The 24,979-nt window shown below is 37.2% G+C and overlaps 3 protein-coding genes across 4 annotated transcripts; 2 read left to right on the top strand and 1 right to left on the bottom strand.

The window, feature by feature from the left end:
- The first annotated feature begins 223 nt into the window (after nucleotides 1–223).
- LOC140802462 (nicotinamidase 1) lies at nucleotides 224–3,299 on the top strand. The gene is made up of 5 exons (XM_073158009.1): nucleotides 224–588; nucleotides 1,044–1,227; nucleotides 1,333–1,466; nucleotides 1,615–1,800; nucleotides 2,996–3,299. The coding sequence occupies exons 1-5, from the start codon at nucleotides 427–429 to the stop codon at nucleotides 3,071–3,073; spliced, it is 744 nt and encodes a 247-aa protein (XP_073014110.1). The 5' UTR covers nucleotides 224–426; the 3' UTR covers nucleotides 3,074–3,299.
- Nucleotides 3,300–3,904: 605 nt separating this feature from the next.
- Nucleotides 3,905–18,624, bottom strand: LOC140802460 (probable E3 ubiquitin-protein ligase ARI8). 2 transcript variants are annotated; one of them, XM_073158006.1, is made up of 16 exons: nucleotides 18,107–18,624; nucleotides 17,009–17,133; nucleotides 14,645–14,747; nucleotides 14,417–14,507; nucleotides 12,063–12,235; nucleotides 10,638–10,742; nucleotides 10,449–10,537; nucleotides 8,026–8,133; nucleotides 7,836–7,926; nucleotides 7,641–7,730; nucleotides 5,870–5,917; nucleotides 5,528–5,599; nucleotides 5,347–5,446; nucleotides 5,137–5,263; nucleotides 4,320–4,599; nucleotides 4,191–4,230 (listed from the first exon to the last, which is right to left on the bottom strand). In XM_073158006.1, exons 1-15 carry the CDS (start codon nucleotides 18,266–18,268, stop codon nucleotides 4,320–4,322), a joined length of 1,764 nt encoding a protein of 587 aa, XP_073014107.1. In that variant the 5' UTR covers nucleotides 18,269–18,624; the 3' UTR covers nucleotides 4,191–4,230. The 2 variants fall into 2 exon arrangements, with proteins under 2 accessions (XP_073014106.1, XP_073014107.1); XM_073158005.1 differs by having other exon boundaries at nucleotides 3,905–4,599.
- Nucleotides 18,625–23,829: 5,205 nt separating this feature from the next.
- Nucleotides 23,830–24,760, top strand: LOC140802192 (phosphoribosylformylglycinamidine cyclo-ligase, chloroplastic-like). Its single transcript, XM_073157634.1, has one exon. It carries the CDS (start codon nucleotides 23,837–23,839, stop codon nucleotides 24,758–24,760), a length of 924 nt encoding a protein of 307 aa, XP_073013735.1. The 5' UTR covers nucleotides 23,830–23,836.
- The last annotated feature ends 219 nt before the right edge of the window (nucleotides 24,761–24,979 follow it).

The following is a 24,979-nucleotide window of genomic DNA, read 5'->3' as shown; positions in this document are numbered from 1 at the left end:
CAGAGATATAATTCATAAGAACTTATGATGTTACTGAAATTTATAGAAAAATTTGGATATTTCATCCATCAAGGAAATTTTTTTTTATTTTTTATTTATTTTGGTTTAAAATTATCCGGAGAAAGAATTAATTTCAAAAGGTATTATAATCGATATTTGACAATTTGACAGGGACTTAACTGCAAAGTGTATTTATTCCCAAATCCAAATTTGTACTGCTTCCAATTTCCTTCTTTTCTTTCCTTTTCTCCCTTTTCTTATCTCGTCCTCTGATGCCTTCGTCACCGACGACAGCCTACTTCTCCCCATCTCCATCCTTTATACCACCCAAGTCAAAGATTCGACCATTTAAAGTCTAGAGAGAGAAACACTCTTGAGTTTTGGCTTGGAGAGAGAGAGAGAGAGAGAGAGAGAGAGAGAGAGAGAATGGGGTCGGAGACGAGAGCTTTGGATGTGTTGGAATCGGAGATACCGTTCGAGTCCGATGGGGATCTCATCTTGATGCGGGAGAGAGAATCCGGGAGAGCTATCGGACTTGTCCTCGTTGACGTGGTCAACGGATTCTGCACCGTGGGAGCTGGCGATCTTGTAATGCCCCCGCTACTCTTCCCCTGCTTCTTACTTATTCTTCTCATTGATAGGATTTTTTATTTGGGTTTTCGTTGTATGATCATCATAAAAGAAAAAAAGGTAACGTTTTGTGTTCTGGATTCGATCTCTTCTTGGCTTCGCATGGTTAGGAGATACGTGGAGTTTCGAGTGGTATGTTTGCAGGTTGGGGATTGAATGGGCCTAATAGATATTTGATCCTTCCCATTTGGTACATGTAAAGTTTGGATCTTTTTGTTCCTTTCGTATATATTTTCAGATGCTATCATGAATTATATGTTGCTGAAATTATAGACAAATTGTAGAACTAGAAGACTAGAACGTGGAAAATCTAAGATGAGGGTTTTTTTTTCTTTTTCTTGGTTAAATAAGTGGATTGTAATTGTAAAATTTGCAATATGATTGTCGAAAATGAATTGCTCTTTGCATTCCAGGCTCCAACTGAGCCCAGTAAACAGATAGACAGAATGGTGGAGGAGGCTGATAAATTGGCAAAAGTATTCTGTGAGAGGAATTGGCCTGTTTTTGCTTTCCTTGATACCCACTTCCCAGATAAACCCGAACCTCCATATCCGCCACATTGTATAATTGGTTCGGGTGAAGAAAATTTGGTTCCAGGCAATGCTTCCATCTCTTTTTACTTGATTCTTTTTTTTTTCTGCAATTTAGAGCCTCAAATTTAATTGTTAGTGCTTATGGTTTCAAAATTTGTGTAATCTGCAGCTCTAGAATGGTTAGAGAAGGATCAAAATGTAACGATAAAAAGAAAACACTGCATTGATAGTTTCATCTCCTCAATGGAGAAGGATGGATCTAATACTTTCGCTGATTGGGTGAAAAAGAATGAACTCAAAATTGTAAGCTATCATATTGTTAATTCATGTTACAATGTTACTTTAGATGTGGGAAAGGAAATCCCTCTTGCTTTGGGACTTAAGACTAGTCTTCTTTAATTCAGTGAATGAAGATGTCAGCAGTATCTCTGATCACCATAAATTTTCACAGGTTTTGGTGCTTGGAATATGTACAGATATCTGTGTGTTAGACTTTGTATGCTCTACACTATCTGCTAGAAATATTGGTCGAATACCGCCTTTGGAGGATGTTGTGGTGTACTCACATGGATGTGCTACATACAACCTTCCGGTTCATGTTGCTAGGAATATCAAAGGAGCTTTATCCCATCCCCAGGTATAAGATTTTTTGTTGCATTAATTATTAATTATGCTTCTATACATGTTCCTGAAGGAGATCATTTCATTTCTACATTGCACCATGAAAGACCTTATTGTTATAATCCGACCATGTGGGTCAAGTCGGTCGAGTCTAGTTAGTCTAATTTGCTTTTCTATTCAATTAATATGAAATTCTTCTTAAGGAAAGGTAACAAAAAAGGTTATGCAAAGCTGCAACCAAAGCCAAAAAGTATGAGCTGGTCTTTTAGTCGATGCCTACCTCTGTAGTCTTATACTCTTCTCTGCATTACTTTGTATATACCTCGACCCAATGCAAGCTTATCAATTCTTAGACTTCTGGTCCAAATTCTACTGCTGATGTAAATGTCATGAACTTTGGCTTTAATTTTTTCTTGGTTAACATGAATGACTAAATGCTGGGACATATATACCTTGTTTTAGCATATACTCAGCATATTGTGACTCTTAAGTTTATTTTTCATCCAGAAAGATAGGTTCCTTGGCATTAAAGCATGTGTTCGTAAACATATTTATTTGCCTACTAACAATAGCGAAGCATGGTGATTATATGCTATTTCAGTCTATAGAAGAGCTATTCAGGATCTTTACAAAATAACCTACCAAACCAAACTTAACCCGATTCATTTTGTCATTGCCTTATCTCACAAGTTATAAGCTGCAATCTATCAGTTAGCTTTCCAGCTCCTGGTGTGATGTATAAACTTAGAAAACATGACATAGATTCTTCTGATACATCTCTTTCATGAATGATGGATCGCACACTAAAGTGACTTATTGCTAGCCCTCACAAAAGGTAGATCTTGTCATAGTATATCTGACTGTGCACTTCTAGATGTTTGTTTCAAGACATGAGTATCATATGACATGGAACATCTCTCGTACTCTCTGTAGTCGACCTTTCTAGCAATTGAATAAATCAGCTATTGTAAATTGTCTTTAAGGAAAAAAAAAATTGGAAACTACTACAACATGCTTGTTTTTTTTTCATTCAGGGTGATGATTTGGCGAACATTCTTTGCTTTTAAGAGTTCTAACTTCCTCAAGTTCTATAACCTGAATCAGACTCTTCAATTATCAATTATATAGCTGGTGCTTTTGAATTTTTTTTTGAATCTTATAATGTGCAAATTATCAGAGCCTCTTTCCTAACTTAACTAATTGCACTCTAGGATCTGCTGCATCATATAGGGCTTTACATGGCAAAAGGCAGGGGAGCAAAGATAGTCAACAAAGTATCTCTTATGTAATTAACATATCTGTGATGATTGGGGAAATCACAATTATATATTTTTGCTATTGGATCTCAATCTGAGGTTCTTACGCTGAAGTGTTTTCACATTTAGCACTTTATTTGCTCAGCCTTACTATTACATTGTATGTGGTTATTATGTGTAAATATAATTATTATGTTATATATGTCCAATGCTTCTTGGATGATTGAAATATATTTTTATACTACAGATATTTTAAGAATGATCTGATGATATCCAAATGTCTAACACCAAATTATGATAGGTGCTTGTTTGAAAATGTGTTGCAAATAACAAGTCATTTAACATCTTCGAAGTAGGACTAGAACTGCCTTGGAAAAATTAAGTGCATGCTTTAGTAAAATTCTCCTTATACTAGTATAATAAATAAATGATCACTTATCTCAATATTAGTTTTTTAGTTCATGCTTTTCTCTCTTCTCATCTATCCAATATTTTTTATATTTGCTAATTACTATTTTACCCTTAAGAGATATCACTTTAATCAACAATTATTTTTAATCTCTCACTCTATCTTTCCTCTTTCTCTTCTCTCTCTTCTCCTCATCCATCAATTTTAAAAGTTATTTCAGTCATTTGTCAAACTGTCATTTTATATTTATATCATATCAAGTATAATTATTACACATTATATAATTTACAAAAAAAACACCATAATAATTTATACTGATATAACATCTCTTATGCAAGTATTATAAATGAGCATAGCTAAACCGAAATAAAACTTATTCCACAAGTGAACGCCTTAGCTTCTCATTGATATGCTTCTAAAGCAAGTTAGGTACCTAGGTAATGACAATAAAAATCTTAACTAATAATATCATATTCTTTATGATATTTACTACCTGATTCTTCTCTTTGCTCTGGAATAAATTGGTACATCAATTCAAACAGAAGAGGTGATTAAGATACTCAGTACATCAATGCATGCTAAACCAGCATGCCTCTCCTTGAATTAGACAAAGCAAACAAAACACAAAGATGTCGACCTATTTACAAGGTGCAAGAATGAGGTGGTCTCATGGGAAGCATTTGTGACACAAAATGAAGCATTACTTTCCTTTTCCATCTCATTCTCTTTTTATTCCCCTTCTTTGGCGCTGGCAAGCAGAGGTGATTAATGATCCTTCTGCCTGCATCAAAGAACAGGAACAACCAAATAGGACAGGTATCTTTAGAGATACATTGCCAGTCATTTGCAGGTGAGAGTTCTATGTATGACCTATCGATGGTGATCACACATCTGACAAGTGCTTGTTGACTTGGGGTTCGCAAAGGTGCAGTGGTCGCAGGACCAAAGGTTGTTGTCATCCAAGTTGCGACTCGGACCACCTGATCTGGAGCTAGTACCAACAGCCTTAGTCTTGCCACCCTTAACCTTGCTGCTGAGACTCTTTGAGTTTGAGCTCTTGCTGCACGTAGCTTGACTATTGGAAGATCCCACATCCTTCAACCCAGTCTCCAATGCTCGAACAAGATTCTCAAAATAATTCCGAGTGACACTGTTCAGGAGTATCACAAAGAAGGGGGGAAACGAGGAAACATATATTCATACCCAAAAGAGAAAATAATATAGAAAGAAACCTGGGAAGAAGTACAACAAATCATAGGACATGGATATGAAGATAGATATTAGATACAAGCAAAATGACGATCGGTACCAATGAGTTGATTATCTCTTTTTTTCAGTCGATAAAAATCAAACCCTTATGATCTCACCGAATATGCCAGCCAACTTTATGATGCTCATATCACACAACTAGGAAATTTTAAGATGAATTTGTGTTTTTAGAGTTGTAATCTTCATATTTACAATAATAATTGTCATTCCATATTAGCGATGGCTTCTTGTTGTTGCTTTTGTATTCTTTGCTTAACAGATTAGAAGCTAGTTAGAAAGGCAATGGATCAATATTAATGTGAAACACGAAGTAAAGAAGAAATCGTTGACCCTTGGTAGTGGTTTACATTTAATTGAGGAGCTATAAATTCCAACTATCTCTCAGGAAAGGGGGAAAGAAAAGATTAAATAGGCATACCTGGTTAACCCAGCTAACTTTGTACGGAAGTCATTGAAATCTTTCATTGGTGCTTCTGCATCTAGGTAGACCTGTAATTCCTTTTCCGCACATTGATGAAGGCGTTCCAATCCTGACTCTGCCTCGCCTAGAAAAGTATATGCCAATAACAGTTTAATTGACTGCACATATTAACTCTCATTAGTGTTAAGGGGACATAAAGGTGCAAACCTTGGAGATACTCGAAGAACTGCCTCTTGGCATGTTCATGCTCAGGAAGGTAATAACCATACGCATATGTCCACTTCAATACTCGCCTACACTCCACTATCTGCAAATTCACTTATTTTTTAGCTCCGCAATGCAATAAACGATCTCGAGAATGGAAGCCAGTAGTATTAACCTAATTCACCTGTAGCCAAGCTTCTATTATGAATTTGAGTTGAGACTCAGGCTGGCTTTGTTTGTCGCTCAACTTCTCAAGCTGCAGCATTTTATAAATAAAGAACTAAATATTATAATGTGCCACATTTATTGCCAGTACCAGTAGGAAGCTCCATATATAACTTGAAAGTTCTGCATGTTAGACTAAGTGGATGCCAGTAGACTTGTCAATTTAAAACCATTTAGTTACAATTGGGGTAATTACATGTTTAACCAGATAAGCATATCATCATGCCTAGGAAGTCACCAAGGCATAACCACAGCTACATTTATGAAAATGGGAACAGAAGAAAGTAGCAACAAAAAGCACCTTCTCGGCTTGCATACTCTGCAGATCTGCTAGTGCCTTTTGCCTTGACTGTGAACAGATATTGACAAGATAATAAACTTGATTAAACTTTCCACTTGCCAAACAAAGCAACTCAGATGACCAGATAATCAAAGCTTGAAAAGATAAGCCTAAAGTAGAAGGGATTTTGTAGATAAGGTAAGACTTGAAATAAAAAAGAAAGTACTGATGTGCCATAAATAGAAACGCAAAACTGTACCTATCATCAACACACTTTCATCTTGTGAAAGAAGTCGAAAAACCATTCTCTGCAGGCGATTTTTTGGAACCAGCGACTTGTAATATAAAAGTGATAATATCATACTGCTACTAATTGTACTAAGGTGGAAAAGGCTTATATTTGATAACATAGTAAGCCATAAGAAGCACCCCTCTCTAGTCTCCCATTCATATTGAAAAATTGGAAGCAGGCAGTTGCTATAAGGTGTCATTTCTAGTATCAAGTTCACCCATCATTAATCTATTTAATTTGCAATAGTTGCATTTCATTAAAATAGGCAAAAGTCATACCCTAGTTGATCTTAAACCTTAGATTCTAGGGTCGCTCTTCAAACTCAAATAGCTCATTGATAGTTGATACCAAAAACGCATAAGAATGCTTATATACAAGCAGGTAGTATCATAATGAACTAATACATATTATAGAAGCATATACAAGGTTTAAAGTGCCACCTGTATGAACTACTGACACAACACATACTGGTCATCACCGACACTATGCTGACACAGTGTGCAACATGACCAGGCATGCCATGCACAAGATTAGGTCATTTCAGTTTTGTACAGACACAGCACAAACCAAATGGCATGCACTATTCAAATTCAGATCCATTTGTACAAATACTAGTTTGCATACACACCGACACATATACACATGTGTATTTATATCACTATATCAGCATTCTTGTTGACATGTTACATTACATATTAACTCTTGGGATCATGGATTGTCATGCCGGCTGGCACATACCTTGCTGACAAATGACATACTCCATGCCGACGGCACCCTCCCTCTTGCTCCTGATGACAATCTTCAATGCTCTAGAAGCTATTTGAGGACAAAGGACTGAGGAAGCCATTTGTGGTGGTCAAGGGGCGGAGGATATTGAATCATGGAGGTGAAGGAGATAAGTTCAGCCTGCAGAGGGCTTGGGGGACTTGGGAGGAAGATGATCCACAAATGGACCGTTGTTCTTAAGTTGGGCCCGTTTGATAGTGGATCGTTCTTTTCAAGTTAGATCCGTTATGATAAAAAAAAATCGATAACCTTGCTTGGAATGTCAAAAAGTATACTTGCAATTTACACTTCAATTCAATTTCCCCACTTAATTTCTGGTCTGATTTGACCTCTATAATCCACCTGCCTAAGCATATGCAGTCTGCTTTTTTATCATCAACCATCTAGTTTATATTTAAAACTTTGAGTAATGCCAAGTGAAAAAAGAAGCAGTAAATGTGAAAGTTACAATAAAAACATTCCTCCTAGAGTAGCTGTTAATATGAATAACAGAAACTCTGTTATAGCCATTTCTGTACATTCAATGTACTCTACGGATAGAGGAATACATAGAGTTGAACATAGTAAAATAAGAAATTGAAAGATTTCGTTGAAATTGTTCGTTTGGAAATTTCCCGAAAAGCTAATTATAGGTTCTTCTCTCCATCGGAACAATAGGGCCGTTATTATAGAGTACAAAAAGGAATAAAAAAGATACGACTCAAATTCACTTACTGATTGGTTTGTTGCCCAACGTTCATAGTAGTGTGTATACCTCTCAAGCGAATTTTTAGCCATTTCTCTCCTCCTTTCAGATTCATCATACTGAAATCATCAATTAAGCAAGGAAAATGATGTAAAGATACTATAAGATCAGAAATCCACAACATACATTCCAAAGATACTAGATTGGTGATGAATAAGAATTACCGCTCCCTCCTGTTTTGCTGCCTCATAGCGATTACATGCATAGAAACCACCAGTCCTTTCTCCATGTTCTGACCATGCACCAAGACATAACCTGCATTCACAAATAAATGGCATAGTATACAAGGATGTGCATACACTATTAGGAAAATATTAAATGAAAGAATGGAGCTTCTAACCAAAGAATTCTTACCAGCAAAACTCAAATTTACATGGAGGTGTGCATGTAATATGCATACAACCCTGATTTTTCTCAATTGGTCGTTTACACTTGGGGCAAGGCTTCGAATTAGCTAGTATCCTGGAACCAGTGCAAGTGGTAGAAATTAACCATTGTCAAAAACATAATGTAACAAAATGAAAACAATTTGTGCTGGCACACTTCAGCATATTTAGATATCAAAAGATCTTGCTCAAACTCAATTAAGGTAATGGCAAGTTATCATATACAACCAATGTGAGAAAAAGAAAATAGGACATGATTGTTGAATGGGTTCCTAGAAAGCTGCGAAGATAAAGAGGATCTAAGGGCATCTCCAACTCTCAGCAAGAAAGTTTTGGAGAAACACTTCCCTTTTGGAAACTAAAGGAGATGCTAAAGCAAGGTGAAGATAGAGAAAAGGAAAGGAGAAACTAGTAAACCAGAGAATGAACTAGAATGAGGAGACAGCAGACAATGCCCAATATTTTGAGATTTTGTCCAAGTTGGATACATCTAAAGACAACAGGACTCACTCATTGTAGGAAGCTAAATCTTAAAACAAACTAACATCACCATCGACGGCTTCTCCAACTCTGACCAGATCACTAGGAAACACTCCAAGATTTGGGTAACGACACTTTAGGCAAGAAACTAGACCTCCATGAAACTCAGAATGTTCTTAAGGCCAAGGTTGTAGGGTGAAAAAGGGTTGGATAATATCCAACTGACCCGGTTCCTTATCTAAAAAACATAATATGGATTGCAAATTTCAACCCGAATTCATATTCGGATAGGAATTCTAAAATTTTTTGGCTTTGGCCGATACAACTGATACATGTCGTTTTTTCATATTATTAAATTGAATTCGCTAATATTTGATAGATTTTCAAACTTTCTAGCTTTCCTGACCAATTTACTCATAATTGATTTAGCTTTTTCATTATTCATGATCTACATTCGATTATTAAATATGGATTATTCAAATATTTGTCCATTCATAGAATATATAGCAAATAAATTTTTTAGTATTGCATATCCACAAACTTTCCAACTCCTACAGTTCTCAAACTATGGATACATTTAAAAAAATCATTTTGAAATCTATCTAAATCCCCATTCTATTTGTATTTTTTATAAGGTCTCATTGGTATTCAATTTATATTTGAATTTAATTTATATCAGTATCCATATCCATATCCATTTAAGATCTAATCAGTAGCCGATTTGTATTTGTATCTGTTTAAACCGGATATAGTTTTACATTTTGGTATCCTTCTAATATTTGTATCTAAAGTTTTTAGCAATCGCAAATAACAAATGAGCAACTCTCAAGAGCCATCTAGACGTAAAATAGTCACAACACCATAGGATCTCTTCTAATAGTATCGCCATTAGGTAAATAATATATTAATTTATTGGAAGCAAATAAAATACATAAACAAATACAATAGCAAACAATGACACAATGCAACAAAGTAGATGCGCTACGTTTAGGGGTGAAAACAGATCGGATACGGATCGGATAGTGCTCAACCCATATCCGGATTCATATTTTTAGTCCAGATTCGGATTCGAATACGAATATTAGACGGATAGTAAAATTTAAAATCATATCCTAACTAAACGAATACGGATAATTTTCGAATAGAGGATCAGATCTTAAATGGATATTGATTGAATTTAAAAGAATTATAATATTTTTATTTGTATATAATTAACACAAAAATATTAAGAGTTTTACAACAAATAATTTTTTTGTATGTCAAATATGTAAAATTAGAGAAATTAATCTCTATAAATAATATATAATGTATTATTAGTAACAATATTAATATTTACTATTTAAATAAGCAAATTAAAAATTGTAAATCATTCAAAATAATATGCGGGTAAACGGATATCTGATATCCGTATCCGAATCCGAAAAATATATCCGACCCGTATCCGAATTTTTTTTAAAAACTTTATCCGTATCCGAATCGGATAGAAATTTTCTATCCGAATCCGATCCGAATCGGGCCGGATAGCAGGTCGGATCGGAGTTAATCCGACCCGTTTTCACTCCTAGCTACGTTGCATATCAAGGCACCTAATTACCAACATAATAAGATTGACAGCAAGTAAAATACAGGTATATATAACACATGTATCAGTGATACTGCTGATATATGTTTCTTAAAGGATCAATTATAGTACAATAAAGTAACCATCAAACATAACTGGATTGTTCTTAATTGACTATTTCTCTGGAGCATTTAGAAGAAAGTTGATAACAAAAGAAAGCATAAGATTCAATCAGATTCATAAATGTAATTCAAATTGATAGAATCAGAACTTGGAAAGTAGCACAATATAGCCTCAATAGCACCACCAAAATTTACAGGAAAGAAGTAATTAAATCTCTTTTAACCTACCAATTCATGTTCTCAGACTCCGCACTATTTTTGAGTATCCACTTTGCAACTGTCCCACAGTCCACTGGTCGGTGAGCTTCCTCAGTACACTGCACATTTATTTGGACAACACTAATTTTACATCTGATGGACCAAAGAAAATATTCTGAGAGCATAAATTTCACACAACTTCCAACAGGATATACTCACGTTCCAACAAAAGCAATAGGAACAATTACAGCAAACATCGTAACTTCCATCGCCCATGACAAATTCCACTGCATACTCACAGCCGGGCGCAGGACACCACTTTGTCTATAGAAAAAGGGCCAATAGAAAACTGAAAGATTGAAGGAAATATGGAAGCTATATATCCTTAAATATCTAAGGAATTACAATGAAAATGAACTTAATTGTATTTTGGCAACTCAATGCATAATAAAATATCAAACTGCCTTTAGCAGATATAACAGAAGATCACCATTCACTAAAAGACAGGTTGTCAATTGTCAAATAAAATTTACAATAGATCAGACAGAAAAAAAAATTGCCTAGTAGTGTATATGCCGTAAAAGCAGTATCTAACAAATTTGCCTTCCAGATAACAGTTTTGCAAGATTGTCATTACAAACTTATCGCCCAAATTTACATGTAAAATAATATTCAGAAAATGAACATTTAAAATAGTTATAATCACTGAAGCAACACTTCTGGTGATTATTGTCATGATATAGATGCATTTTATCCAATGCAAGCAACAATCAAGGAATACGAAATAAACAACACAAAAGAAAAAAAAAAAAACGGTTTCAATAGCTTATACTAGGAGAAAGAAAAAAAAAAGAGTATTGTAGGCCTCTACAAGTATCAATTTCTTAAGCAAATGAGCTTGTGGTGCATATAGAGAATGATGTTTTCTGGGTTGCTGTAATCCAATCAAGAATTTTGTCTTCTTAAAAAAATATAGTACTTATATATAAGCAGGCAAGGACTAAATTAGCTTATATGGCTGGAAAATAAGTTCATCCAAAGATGCTAGAAATGTGATGCTGCAAATAGGTACTGATCATGGCATACAGGCATGCACATATAATAATGTGTGTACCAACAAACCCTGTCTGACATGCATTAATGTATGCTAGATGGAAATATTTCTTGAATGGTTAATGGGTAAACTGAATAGAACAAGAACGCTTGAGGACAAACTAGGAAGAAGGCAAATACAGATAAGAGGACAAAGAAAAGAGACTGAAAAATAATACATGGTGTGTGAAACATATCTTATTTCACAGTTTACATGCAAACAGACTCATGCATGCATGTAGTATTCACATCAACATGTGAATAATGAAATTTCTCTGCAGATTTTGATACCTGTGGCATCTGAACCTACTCGATGGCAATAACCAAATCTGATTCAACGTAAATCCAAATGCCGTGTAGTATTCTTAGCCCCTAACTGTCCTCTCACTAGGGTGAAGCCATTTTCTCTATATATCGTCTGGATGGTGTTAAATATATTTAGTGCTCACTTTCTCAAAACAATTTAAAGACAACAATGAAATGAATAGATGGAAAGGAATTATAACACTACATTTGAAATATAAGTTTGTCAGTGTTGAATGTTAGACATACCTTTCTATTATCTTCGATGTAAGATCTACAAAGATAGCGTGCATACTTCTCTTTATCTTCATAGGTCGCCAGTTTGTTAACCATGTCTTGTCCAACAGCAGCACTACAAGATGGATCAGGACATCGCAACATTAAACATCCAGGGCCATCGCTTATTGAAGTACTGATGTAACCTGCCAACCAGGAAATAAACAATAAAAGTCACCAGTTGAACAAAAGCAAAGTCAAGGGTAATAGATAATGCAACTCTTTGTTTCCCAAGTCCCATTTCAAATTTATTTGAAAGGTCAAGGATCAAGGCAAGAAACCAAGAAGCAAGACTACTATAAGCTACAAACCAAGTTTGCACACAACAGACATATGAAGACTTCTAGTATCAGAAGAATAATAGAAGGCATCCAGGAAAGAATGAAAATTAGCATCTTAAAGGTGTTTGAAGAGCAGATTCCTTGTTTCAGTTCATAAATCATGTCCAAATAAAAAGTTCAAAATTCCTTAATCTGGATAAGCTCTTATTCAGCCCCAACTTTGGTGTGGTTGGTATGTTGTTGGCTATTTAACTTAGAAAAAGCAAAATAACAACTAAGACGTCAAATATGGATAAGTCCAAACTTCACTAAAAGACTAAATATTATTTGTTGGACTTCTGAACAGTGACACATACACAGCACGACTCCCAAACAAATGTCATGCCATGCAACTATGGCAGTAAGTATATAAAATTTCAAAAACTGTGTTTTCTTCACCTTCATATTTATACTATTTCCATAGAAGCATAAAACAGGCTTAATCTGGAGATGACAATACTAAGAAAAACATACAGGCCATGCCATATATCATGACTTTGGAGAAGAAAAACAAAAGCCAATCAAAATCGTGAGAAGAGAAATACAATTCAAGCTATTCAGGCTACAACCAGAAATTTAAAGAGAAAACATCAATCCACCATATCAATTTAACAGTAGATTAAAAGAAATAGCAACTCATTCCTATAGCAGAATAGCAAATTAGCAACTAATTAACAAACACTAATCAACAATAATCAACTAATTCCTCCTAGTTTACAAATTTTGATATTCAAGAATTCAACAGATAAGAAGAAAAAGAAGAGCATATTGTCTGCAGGAAAAAAAAAACACTTCAAATCTTTGGCACCATAGCATTGGTCATACTCTGGAGAGAGGGATGGAGGGAGGGCAGTAACCAGTGGATGGGAGTCAATTATGGGGGTTAGAGTGAGAGTGAGAGGGAGTGGGACTATGAGATATGGTGAGGAGGCGGTGGCCATCGGAAGGGGGAGAGACTCGAGAGGTAGAGTGAATGAGAGAGAGAGAAAGCTTACCTCCACCATCCGCCAATTGCCACTATCATTGTACGTCGCTACACCACTGTCGCCACTCACCACTAGAGAGGGGAGAGATCAAGAAAGATCAAGAGAGAAATGGGCTCGAGAGGATTCAGGGCTCAATTGGAAAAGTGAGAGCATTTTATTTTTAATTAAACCGGGTAGAGCAAGCGGGAAACCCGATCCACTACAACCCGCAAAGCATCATTGTGGTCCACCAACCGCCATTGTTGCCAGCCAATCACCCCCAAGGCAGTTGGACCCCCAAACAGCAGCCGCATACACTGTTTACAGTGCTGCCAGTGTGATGCCCCACCAAGACGGCCACAATTCCTCTTTTCAATTCGCAGGTTCAAATTAACAGAAGACCTAAAACCTACTTGCATGCGTTAAAAATTGTTTTTGCTTTTAAATAAAAGATGTACAAGTACCAATATGATATATTCTAAATGAAGTTGAAAGAACATTGATCACTACTACAGTCGGAGAAATTATATCTAGAGCTCCTATATTTGTGTCTAAACAACTAAATTTGTCCTAAAAAATTAGAAAAAGTACAGTTTGGCTGCCAAAGAATTAATCAGTAAAGATTTCAAACCCTTATCGCTTGCTGAAGGTGTAATAAGTAGCCACTTCTCTTACAAAATTATAGAATATGCATAAAGAAAATGTCAACTCTTGTTGGTTAATAGCTACAATCTCCTCTCTGCACCATATTATAAGATGACACAGAAATAAAAATTGGACATCGACAAACCATTAGTGTAAGTCAACAGATATACCCACCTTACAGATTTTCTTTTTCAGGTCATTCCTCAAATTTGAAAAGAACATGTATATTGCTCCATATTTTTCTTACAAGAAAAGTGTAGCAAAGAAACCCCAAATTAAATAAAACAACTACACATCAAGGATAATGAATTCAAAGTAGCAATATTATAAAGTAAAATGGCAAAATGAAAATTCATCTTCCTGTCCAACCAAAATAACAAGTGATTGGTAATCAAACCTCTCCAGCATGCATCACAGAAAGGATGCCCACATGCAGCAGCACTCATCCTCTCATGTTGATAAGTTTCAAAACAAATTCCACAAGTCAGCTGCCACCAAGAAAATGTAGTCTGTATGTGAATTACTAATTCCAGAAGATAGTCTAATATGCATCTCATGGCTAAACATCTCTGCAAAGTACAATTAATATGTGCTCATGCAAATCATTTCAACAAATCAAACTTACTTCTCTAGCATTAGGCATTTCCACCGGCTTCTCCAACAAACCGACAGCCTTCCGCACATTTTCTTCATCTGCAAACCATGCATCGTGCACCTTACTGACACTCCTGTGAACCCAATATTAACATTGAGTGACAAACAAACATACAATGAAACAAAGAGCAACACAATATCAGAGAGAATAAGCTACAATATTTCCGACATGTTTCTTTTACAATAATCTACAGTGCCAACTATAGTGCATATCCTGTGTATGATACATAATTCATCATGTCAACAATAATTTCTACCAATCTATTGTACAGTTTACATGTTCTGGACATCTTCTGCACTATCATGCTATTTAATCTCGACTATTGAGCAGAAATGTGTTTTTTCTTTCTCTTAAAGTCAATAAGAAAGTGTAGGCTAGCTAAAGCTGAGGCAGAATAAAACAGCAGTTGCCTAGGTAGGCAAGCAAGGCACAGTACTAGAACATGCTAAGATAAATGTAACAAGGTAATGTAGGAAAAGAGAACATTCCGATATTCTAGAGGAACAGACAAAAAGATGGTTACAGCCGAAATAGGCTATTTGCCAAAACTTCATGTTAATTTTTTTTTCTCTTGAATTGAATTTTAGCAACTTTTCCTCAGCAAAAGGGAAAGCAGATTATTGTTCACTTCAGTGAAGTCTAATTAGTTGACTTCAATGAGACTCTAACATCAAATATGATAATGAAAGAGAGTAACACAACTGTCAGACAACATAGTCAGTTTATAAAATAAAATCAATTAGATAACTATTCTTGGATAATTAGGGTTTTACTGTAAAGAACAGAAACTTCAGCTATCTAGTGATTAAAAATCAGAATATAGAGAATGATAAGAAGAAAATAAAGTTATTAAAAGGCAAAGAAAGATAAGAGGACTAAATTCTATAATACCTTATCTCATGACTCACATGCAAGAGAAAGACATCCAATATCAGTTCTCATTCCATTCAGCTATAACCCATAAGCTTATATCACTCCGCAATTTCATAATTCCTCCATGCATCAAATGAAGAAAGTACTTGACAGGAAGAAATAACAATAAGGAACATGCTGATATAGGATGATCTTGGAGATATTTTATCCTCAGCCAATTCTATTTGCATGAGACAGCATCCTTCATCGAATATATATTTGGATTCGATTCTCTGTATCATTTAATCTTTGTCATGATCCCCTTGATCAATTTTATATTTGCATCAAATTTAATAAATTCTTAATTCCTCTTCCTTATTTACAAAGCCCCATGATCCCCCAAATCATCCTCCCTTCCTCTTCCTCTTTTTTTTTTTTTTGCACGATATATTATAGAACTGATCTGCAGGTTTATCTCACAATTAGTGCCTCCATGATTCCTATGCACACGGTATCTAGTGGATCATCTTTCCCATGCTCTTTCCCCTCAATTCTTCTCTTCCTTTTCCGCCCACTTTCAATTTTTGTTCAGTGTCACAGCAGAGAAAGTTGTGTTGAATGGAGGGACCATGCTGGCAAGAGGTCATAAATAGGAACACCCATGTACCACAATCTTAAATTTGTAAGCGTCAAGATTGATAACACATATGTGCATGCATGTGGATTTAATTGCCAGACTCTTGTCACGGTTTGTAGCCTTCAAGAAAGTATGAAATATTATCAAGTAATTAAGTATGGCCTGGGTTTACACAAGGCATGCCTAGCCATGATGCTTGCCCCGTGTCAATGTGGTATAGTGATGATAACCTATTGGCATAAGGTAGGGTACAAACTATAAAATTATCAGCATGTTTGGTTTTACAAAAGGTGTATCCAGCCGTGATAAGTATTGTCCGTCAACACTTAATCATGATGGCAGATCACCACCGCACCAGTTAAACCTTGCTTGCAACAAGATCATAGAAAATGATGGTTATTGACTATGAAAACCCACCGACTACTTTGCTAGAAAGCTACTGTAAAAATGGAAGAAGCAAAAGATAGCATACCCAAAAATGCAAGTCAGACCTATTCATTGTGCTACTTAACAACTGCAAGACCTTTTGTGCCAAGAGTAGACAAACTTATGGAACAACAGTTGTTGGTTTCATAAGAGTTTGATATTAAGCATAAACTAGGGTCATAATTGAAGAGAAATAGCACCTAGTACAAGGCATGCGAGCATAAACTAGGTATGTATATAATAGATTTCATCATTATATACTGTTTCAGAGACTTCAGCATTGGATAAGGATAAGAAAGATACAGTCCCCACCACCTACACCAGCTGACTGACTAGATAAAATAAGAAGGAAGCATAAAACTGAAACAAGAATCTTGAAAAACTCACAAACAATATTCAACAAAGAGTGAAGTCATTACCAGTTGTAATGGCGAAGAAGGATGCATGCTGCAAATCTTTCTATAGAGAGTACAGTTGACACCCTATTTATATCCCCCTCTTGATACTTTTTTATATCAGTTTCACTCAAAATGGTGTAGTTTGGCTGAAAATGACAATAAAAGGACATGTGAATAAGACTAGGACAAATAAGATGCAAAGGGAAAAAAGTAATGCAGGAGACTAGATCATGATAAAATTAAGATTTAAAAAGACAAAAACTTCCTAAAGCAAAAAGGATTCGTAGTTCATAACCAAACCAACTTGCTTAAGTAATAACACTAAATTTTGAGAGAACAAATACACAGAAGAAAAAAAAAACCCAAATATATAGGTAATCGGTATAAATTTAAGCAAATAGGGCAACAATGAGGAGAACACCATCCAAATTAACAAAGCCTCCTCTGTGTCCTCTGATTGTTATTGATGGGTTTGACTTTCCAAAGTTCGCCATTAACTGCCCACTCCAAGTAAAACATGTCTAGCTTCTATCAGAAAGTAACAACTACTGCAAGTTTTATTGGCAATATTTAGCTCGTTGGTTTAACATGATCCGTAAGTTACTCCTCGTCCTCCTTTTCTATTCACTCTCACTTCTTGTGGTTTTATCTCCTAAAATTCTCACTTATTCACTGTGAAACATAATACAAGAAAGTCCGAATGTGACCGAAATCGGAAGAGGATCACACGGGGGATCTGCTGAACAAATGAAAGAAGTAACTTTTAGCACAACGGATCCTAAAATCAGTGTGCCAACGCAGTAATATTGAATTCATTCAAAAAAGAAGACCCTTTTATCCAAAATCTACAACTCAACTGAGGTACCAACAGGGGGAGAGAAAGCCTTCACCAATCACAAATGCGCACCGTTAAACAAAAAAAGTGATGTAGACATCTTTGAGCTTAAAAAAGAACTTACTAAATAAATGCAGTCACTCAAAAAACCAAAGTTCCACAACATCATAGTCAACACACCACGAATTTAATCCAATTCATCACAAGTTCGCTCCTTAATTCCGAGAAAACAACACACCCCAGATCACTATCAAATCCAACTCCGAGATTCAAAACCCCTTTACCTGCTGCCGCGAGGTGATGTCCTCGGAATCCTCCATCTCATTATCGACAAAATCGTACTCGCCATCGCCATCATCGCTGCCCATCCCCGTCTCCCCGCTATAGAAGTCGTCATCAGGCGAATCCACGTCGTTCGCGTCGTGCATGTCGTCCTCCGAATCCATCCGAAACCCTAACCACCTCAAGAACTCTACAATTACGCCACCGCCGCCGCCGATTAGGGCACGAATCGTGGCCGATCTGAGCCGGAATCGGCCCCTCGCGAGGGCGGATTGGATCGAATTAGACCAAGAAGCGATCGGAAATGGTGCGAGAAGAAGCCGGGAGAGAGGGAGAGATCAAGGGAGAGGAAAGGGATAGATAGATTCTCTAGAGAGAGAAGAAGGTTTTGGGAAATGGAATCACTTCTTTTGCTTTATGCGTAAAAAGTACGGTGGAAATACGAGATACGGGAAAGGGGAGGATGAAGGTGGAGTAGGAAGGATTGATAACTTCACACCCAAAATAGTTTTTGTTGGTCACGATTACTTACGTCGCTGTTGAGGCCTGGGGTAAGTGGAGTAGATGCGGTGCTAATTGGGAGTGTGAACAGGATAGAGCTTGCGGGCCTACGGCCGAGTCATTACTCATTCATATTCTAAATTAATATTTTAATTTTTAATATCAGAATAAAAAAGCTAATATAAGTATAGTTCAACATTAGTATAACGAATAATAAATTTATACTTAATGACAAAATTACTCTTAATTGGATGTAAAGAAGTAATAGCAATATATATACTTATATAACATTATAATATTTTTTATTATAATTGGGACTTAAAATACTCTATATAGCCGCACTATGAAGAAATAACTATGCATCATGAGGTAATGCAGAGTTATAAACTTGCACTACATTTAAATAATCTCACACTCAATATAAAATAATTATACGCTGTAAGAAAATAGTTATGCCCTACGGAGTAATTTTAGATTAGTGCGAAGTTATAAACTCACACTATATGATTATAAGATTGCACTACGAGAAAATAACATTGCAATGTGAGGTAATTTTTTACCAATGTAGGGTTATAAGCCTGCACTACTAAAAATAATTTCGTACTTTGATAATATTTCTAAATATTACTAGGAAATAACTATGCGCTGCAGACTTATTTTGAAAGCGTATGAGCTCAATATTTATTTTCTCATTTTTGCATAATGTATTAGTCTAAGAAAAAAAAGATGGAATCTCGGTAAAATAACCAATATTTAAAAGAAGAGTCGGAGGAAAGAGAAAATCTCAACTGTGGTTAAAATTACGGATATTTAAGAGAAGAGAAAGATGGGAGAGAGAATTTTAACTATAGCTGGAGTGATGTGCAATTAAGTATTGTCTAATATATAGGCAAAATAATAATTATAAATTATTATTAAATTATTACTTTTTAAGTGGTACGAGATAAGATAAGAGAGAATGATAAATTACTACATATAATAAGGTTATTACTATTATCTAATTTATGAGCAAAATAATAATTACAAATTATTATTAAATTAATTTTTTTTAAGTGGTATGGAATAAGATAAGAGAGAAAAATGAATTACTATATCACAATAAGGTTATTCAAGGGTGGGGGGCTTAGTTTATTAAAATTGAATAATGATAATTCTAGAATAGGTATTTCTTTTTGTTATTCTTAAAATGGCAGATGCTTATTCTATAAATTGTTCTTGTGTTCACTTATATTTTCGAATAAGGTTGTAATAATTATCTTTGATGTGATATAAAGTAAAAAAAAATGAGAAAAATATCTTCTATTTTTTATCAAAATTACCATAAATATTATTTAATTTGATAGAAAGTAGTTTGACGGGATAGATATCAAAATTAAGCACGTTCAATTAAAAAATTAAAAAAATGAAACCAAAAGTAATAAAAATAATAGAATAAAGTATATAAAAATATTTAATTATAAAAAATAAAAAATGTTAAGGCTTTCGTATAGCAATATTTTTAAATAAATATAAAATAGAAATAAAATTTGAGTTAATTAAGATTGTTAGTTTTGTTATATATATATATATATATATATATATATATATATATATATATATATTATTTCTTATATAAAGTTAATATAGTAATACAACCTTGTCTCTCCACTCGTGATATATCATCCGACTCCTTAGGTGGTTGGTGATGCGAACCGGGTTAGATCGGATCACATCAAAGGGAGATTGGGCTCAATTGATTGAGTCTAATTATCTTATTTGATTATTTGGTTTAGTTAGAGTCTTAGTAGGTTAGGATTTTATTTAATTAGCTAAATCTAACTCTGCGCACTTTTGAAAAAATATTTGTAGAATATTCTACCCATTTCTAAATAATATCATAGTTTGATAAGGTCACCAGCCTCGAGATCTACAACTTTGATATTCTTGACTTGTTCAGATTCAGAATCTATCTACAACGAAACGAAGGGTTAATCCGAGAAGATAAGGAAGACTGGTTTTGTTGGTTTAGTTTTAACTTAATTGTCGATTTGTTAGGATTTGTTTGGAGTTGTTTAACTTATTGAGGAGTCCTTAGGAATATATATATGTGGAATTAAGATGTTTTTTTATCTGGATTGGAATTGGCTTTAGCGTCATGTTCTTCTCTCTTGACTCTAGCCATTGGCGCCCTCTCCCACCTCATTCCTTCCACCGCCCCTCTTCTAACCTCTAACCTCCCTCTTCCACAACAACTTCTCCCCCTTCATACTAAAAATAAATCCTAGCATCCATCTAACCATTAGAGGGCTATCAAGCTAGGATCTAAGTTTTAGAACCGTTGTGGATCGGATTAGATCGGTTCGTAATAGTTAGAGATATAATATTTGATTTGGACTCCGAATCTTATTTATTAATTTCATTTCATATATGAGATTACATATGAATCATGACATAAATAACCAATCTCGTCTTCATATATTTCTCAAACTAAGCATTATGATTCATGCTCGGATTGGATCACACGAATAATTCAACAACGATTTGAAGTGAAGAGGCCTCATGTGAGGCTGATCATCATAGCTTGACGATCGATTCTATTTACTATTAGGGTTATATATTTGAATTTTTTTCTCATAAAACATTGATGTTGATGTTTAGTGAATTCTTCGCCAGAGCATTATATGCATATATTTTAGATGTATTGTGACATTTTTTTTTAAGAAAATTGACTATCTAACTTGTCTATCAAAATGGATTATCTCATTTATCTAGCCTACAATAAACTCAGGATCACTAAGAATTCAGGCCTCTTGACAATAGAACTCATGTGCTAGCAGTGATATTTTTGCCATCAATTCTCTAAGCATTGCCTATGATTAAAAGATAGAAAATAATGAACATTTGAGACCTTTGATAAAGCTAACTGCAGCAAATTCCTGCAACCAAAGCTTGAGAGGATCCACTCAATTAATATTGTGGCCATTGAATTGTTTCGTAGAAAGAGACAGAAGTCCACCCACTGCGGGCTGCGATAGGGGGACCCCCTCTCCCCATATCTATTCCTACTCGTGTCACAGATACTGTCCAGCCTGCTGAAGGATCGCATGACGTGAGGGCTACTGCAGGGTTACCGGGTCGGAGAGGTTCACCTATCACACCTCCTCTACGTGGATAACTTATTAGTCACTGTGGAAGCTTCAGTTCAGAATGTTAGAGTCATTCAGGAGTGCCTTCAGGTCTACTCCAGCGTCACCAACCAAAAGGTGAACATCGCGAAGTCGAAATTGTTCCTGCCGGAGTGGATGGAGGCACGGGAAGTTGACAACATTCGCAGTTTGCTAGGACTATCGGGGGCCAAGATGTCGTTTAGGTACCTTGGTGTACCTATAACAGGAAGGAGGGTGAGTGTCCGGGACCATAGCTGGCTGGTGGAGCGCCTAACGAAGAAACTGGCGAGATGGAAATGCAACAGCCTATCTTTTGCCGACAGGCTCACTCTCCTGAGAAGTGCCTTGATGTCTATCCCGAGTTTCTGGTTGAGTTGCACTTGGGTGCCAGTGCTGGAGAAGATCAACAAGGTGGCGAGAGCTTTTATTTGGAGCAGAGGGGAACATAAAGGTCTACACCTGGTAAGCTGGGAAAAGGTGACACAGCCGAAGAAGATGGGAGGCCTTGGTGTGAGGAGACTAAAGGAAACTAGGAGCAGTTTGCTCGGCAAGCATGTATTTCGCATCTTAAATGGTGATGATGCGTTATGGATCTGAATCATGAAAGGGAAATATGGTGGACTACATCCTTGGAGACAAGGGAAGTGGCGGGATGCGTCGTGGATCTAGTGAGGCATAACCGAGACTACAGATGCTATTAATATGGGGTACCGGAAACTAATGGGTGATGGGACTGACTCGAGCGCAGCAGATGATCCGTGGACCTCCGTCGTGCCATGGAGGTGGCAACCGCGAATCATAAACCCGGAGCTCCTAAGGCCGGAGCTAACGGTGGCTGAGCTCTTAACGAGGAGAGAGGGCAATGGCCAAAACATGGTGGAGGAAGTAGGTGTTGAGTTGGCAGTAGAGATGGCATCCATCACACTGGGGAAGATAGAGTCGAAGGATACATGGATCTGGTGGCCACACCCTTTGGGGACCCCCAAGGCGGCTGCCATATATCGCTTTCTTAGGCCTGTTGAAGAGGATAACTGGCGAGGCTGGGAGGAGCTGTGGAAGCTGAACGTGGCGCCACGAGTTAGGTTGTTCTGCTGGAAGCTACTGAGGGGCAGACTACCGACCAAAGAAAGGTTGCATGCATTACGGATCGGAGGAGACGATAAATGCAGTCTTTGTGGGCTGTTCACGGAAACTATAGAGCATTTGTTTTATGGGTGTCAGTACAACAAAGAGACATGGACCATACTAGGCCAGGTGCAACCGGAACTAGAGAAGATGGGAAGCTTGGTTGGATCGGAGTGGATTACTGCGGAGTGGGGGAGGTGCAGGAAGGGAAACAACGACGGCATCCAGGCGCTGATAGCAACCACATGCTTGGGGCATCGGAAACAACGAAACCGAATAGTTTTTGGTGAGACGGGGAAGGCAGCTTGCTTGGTGGCCAGACGAGCTCAGCTCCTGACAGAGGAATACAACCTGCCCAGGAACGTCGAACCAACAAAGGCGATGCAGAAGAAGGTCGGGTGGCGCCGGCCTCCAAGAGGATGGGTGAAGGTGAACATTGATAGAGCTTTCCACTCGGGTGCGAGCCAGGCGGGAGCTGGAGCTATCATTCAGGATGATAAGGGAGGAGTGGTGATGGTCCGGTGGGAGCCCACACCAGCGGTGTCACCACTTCACGTGGAGGCTTGGGCAATGCAAATGGGTTTAAGCTTATTAAGCGAGGATTAGGTTGTGGAGGTGGAATCGGACTCGGATCAACTGGTGAAGACATTGAGAGAGGAGAGCCCTTGCCCATGGCAGGTCCAGGGCATTGTGTGGGAATGTAAGGCCACATTAGCCAAGGTGGCTGAGTATACCATTAGCCATGTAAGCAGGTTAGGGAACAAGGCTGCAGATTGGGCAGCGCGAAGGGGCTTGGGTTCAACCCAGACCGGAGCGCTTCGAGCGGGGGACCCTATGCCACTAGAGTTGTACGCCTTGGTTGAGATGGACAGTTGTCCATCTGGAAATCTTTTAAATAGCTGAATATAGCTCCTCTTTTAAAAAAAAAAGAAAGAGACAGAAGTCCACTCTCTCTACCCCATGAACGTAGCAGCGACGGCGGATTGCCTCCTCCACCGGGCAGCCGCTGCGGCGGCGCCACCGAGACCCTTGAAACGGAGGGTGTCGAACATCTGTTCCACGCGGCAGCTGTCACTCCGAGTTTCGACGGCGGCGGGGGCTGCGGACAAGAATGGTAAGAGAAGAATTATGGTTTCGGAGATCGCTTGCTCGAAGGGCGGAGATGAAGGCAAGGGGCTGACTTATAAGGAAGCGGGGGTTGACATCGATGCTGGCGCCGAGTTGGTACGAAGGATCGCTAAGATGGCCCCTGGGATTGGAGGTTTCGGTGGTCTCTATCCGTGGGGAGATGACTACCTTGTTGCTGGCACTGATGGTGTAGGCACAAAATTAAAGCTTGCATTTGAAACTGGTATCCATGAGACCATTGGAATTGATCTGGTCGCTATGAGTGTGAATGATATTGTTACATCTGGAGCAAAACCATTATTCTTCCTTGATTATTTTGCTACAAGTCGTCTTGATGTTGATCTTGCTGAGAAGGTTTTAAAGGGGATTGTTGATGGATGCCAACAGTCTGATTGTGTTCTACTAGGAGGCGAGACGGCAGAAATGCTTGATTTCTATGCAAAGGGTGAATATGACCTTAGTGGTTTTGCTGTTGGTGCTGTCAAAAAAAAAAAAAAGAGACAGAAGTCCACTTGGCAATTTCCTATCCACGAAATACGAGATCTAATAGTATGCAGTCCGGGATGTAGTAATCTCCACCATCCAGTAGCTTTTTGTCATCAAATAGAGGCAGCCAAGTATCCACTGGAGGATATTCATGCGGTCGGGAAAGTAGGCGATCCGTTCTTGGGGTGCAACAGGACAAACCCACGACAGCAAACTTATCCTCCAAATAAACGTAACGCTTCACCTATCACCAAAAGACCTAAAATATGAACACGTGAAACGAACACACACTCCATTCGCCAACTCGGTGGACCCCATTGTCTCATCTAACCTTTTAAGTCACTTTCCTGGTCCTGTTCCTGGCGTTCTAATTTTGACATATTTTGCCCACAACAGCACGCACCGTTTTGAACCGGATGGAAAAGCAACACGTCATTGCGAGAAAAAAAACTGTATGCTGTTCGAACACAGACAGCTTCACCTGGCCAT

Source organism: Typha latifolia, chromosome 15 (assembly GCF_019914945.1).
Source record: "Typha latifolia isolate L0001 chromosome 15, TyphaL0001v2, whole genome shotgun sequence".
In the NCBI taxonomy this organism is placed as follows: domain Eukaryota; kingdom Viridiplantae; phylum Streptophyta; class Magnoliopsida; order Poales; family Typhaceae; genus Typha; species Typha latifolia.
This window is presented reverse-complemented; position numbering and strand designations above follow the sequence as displayed.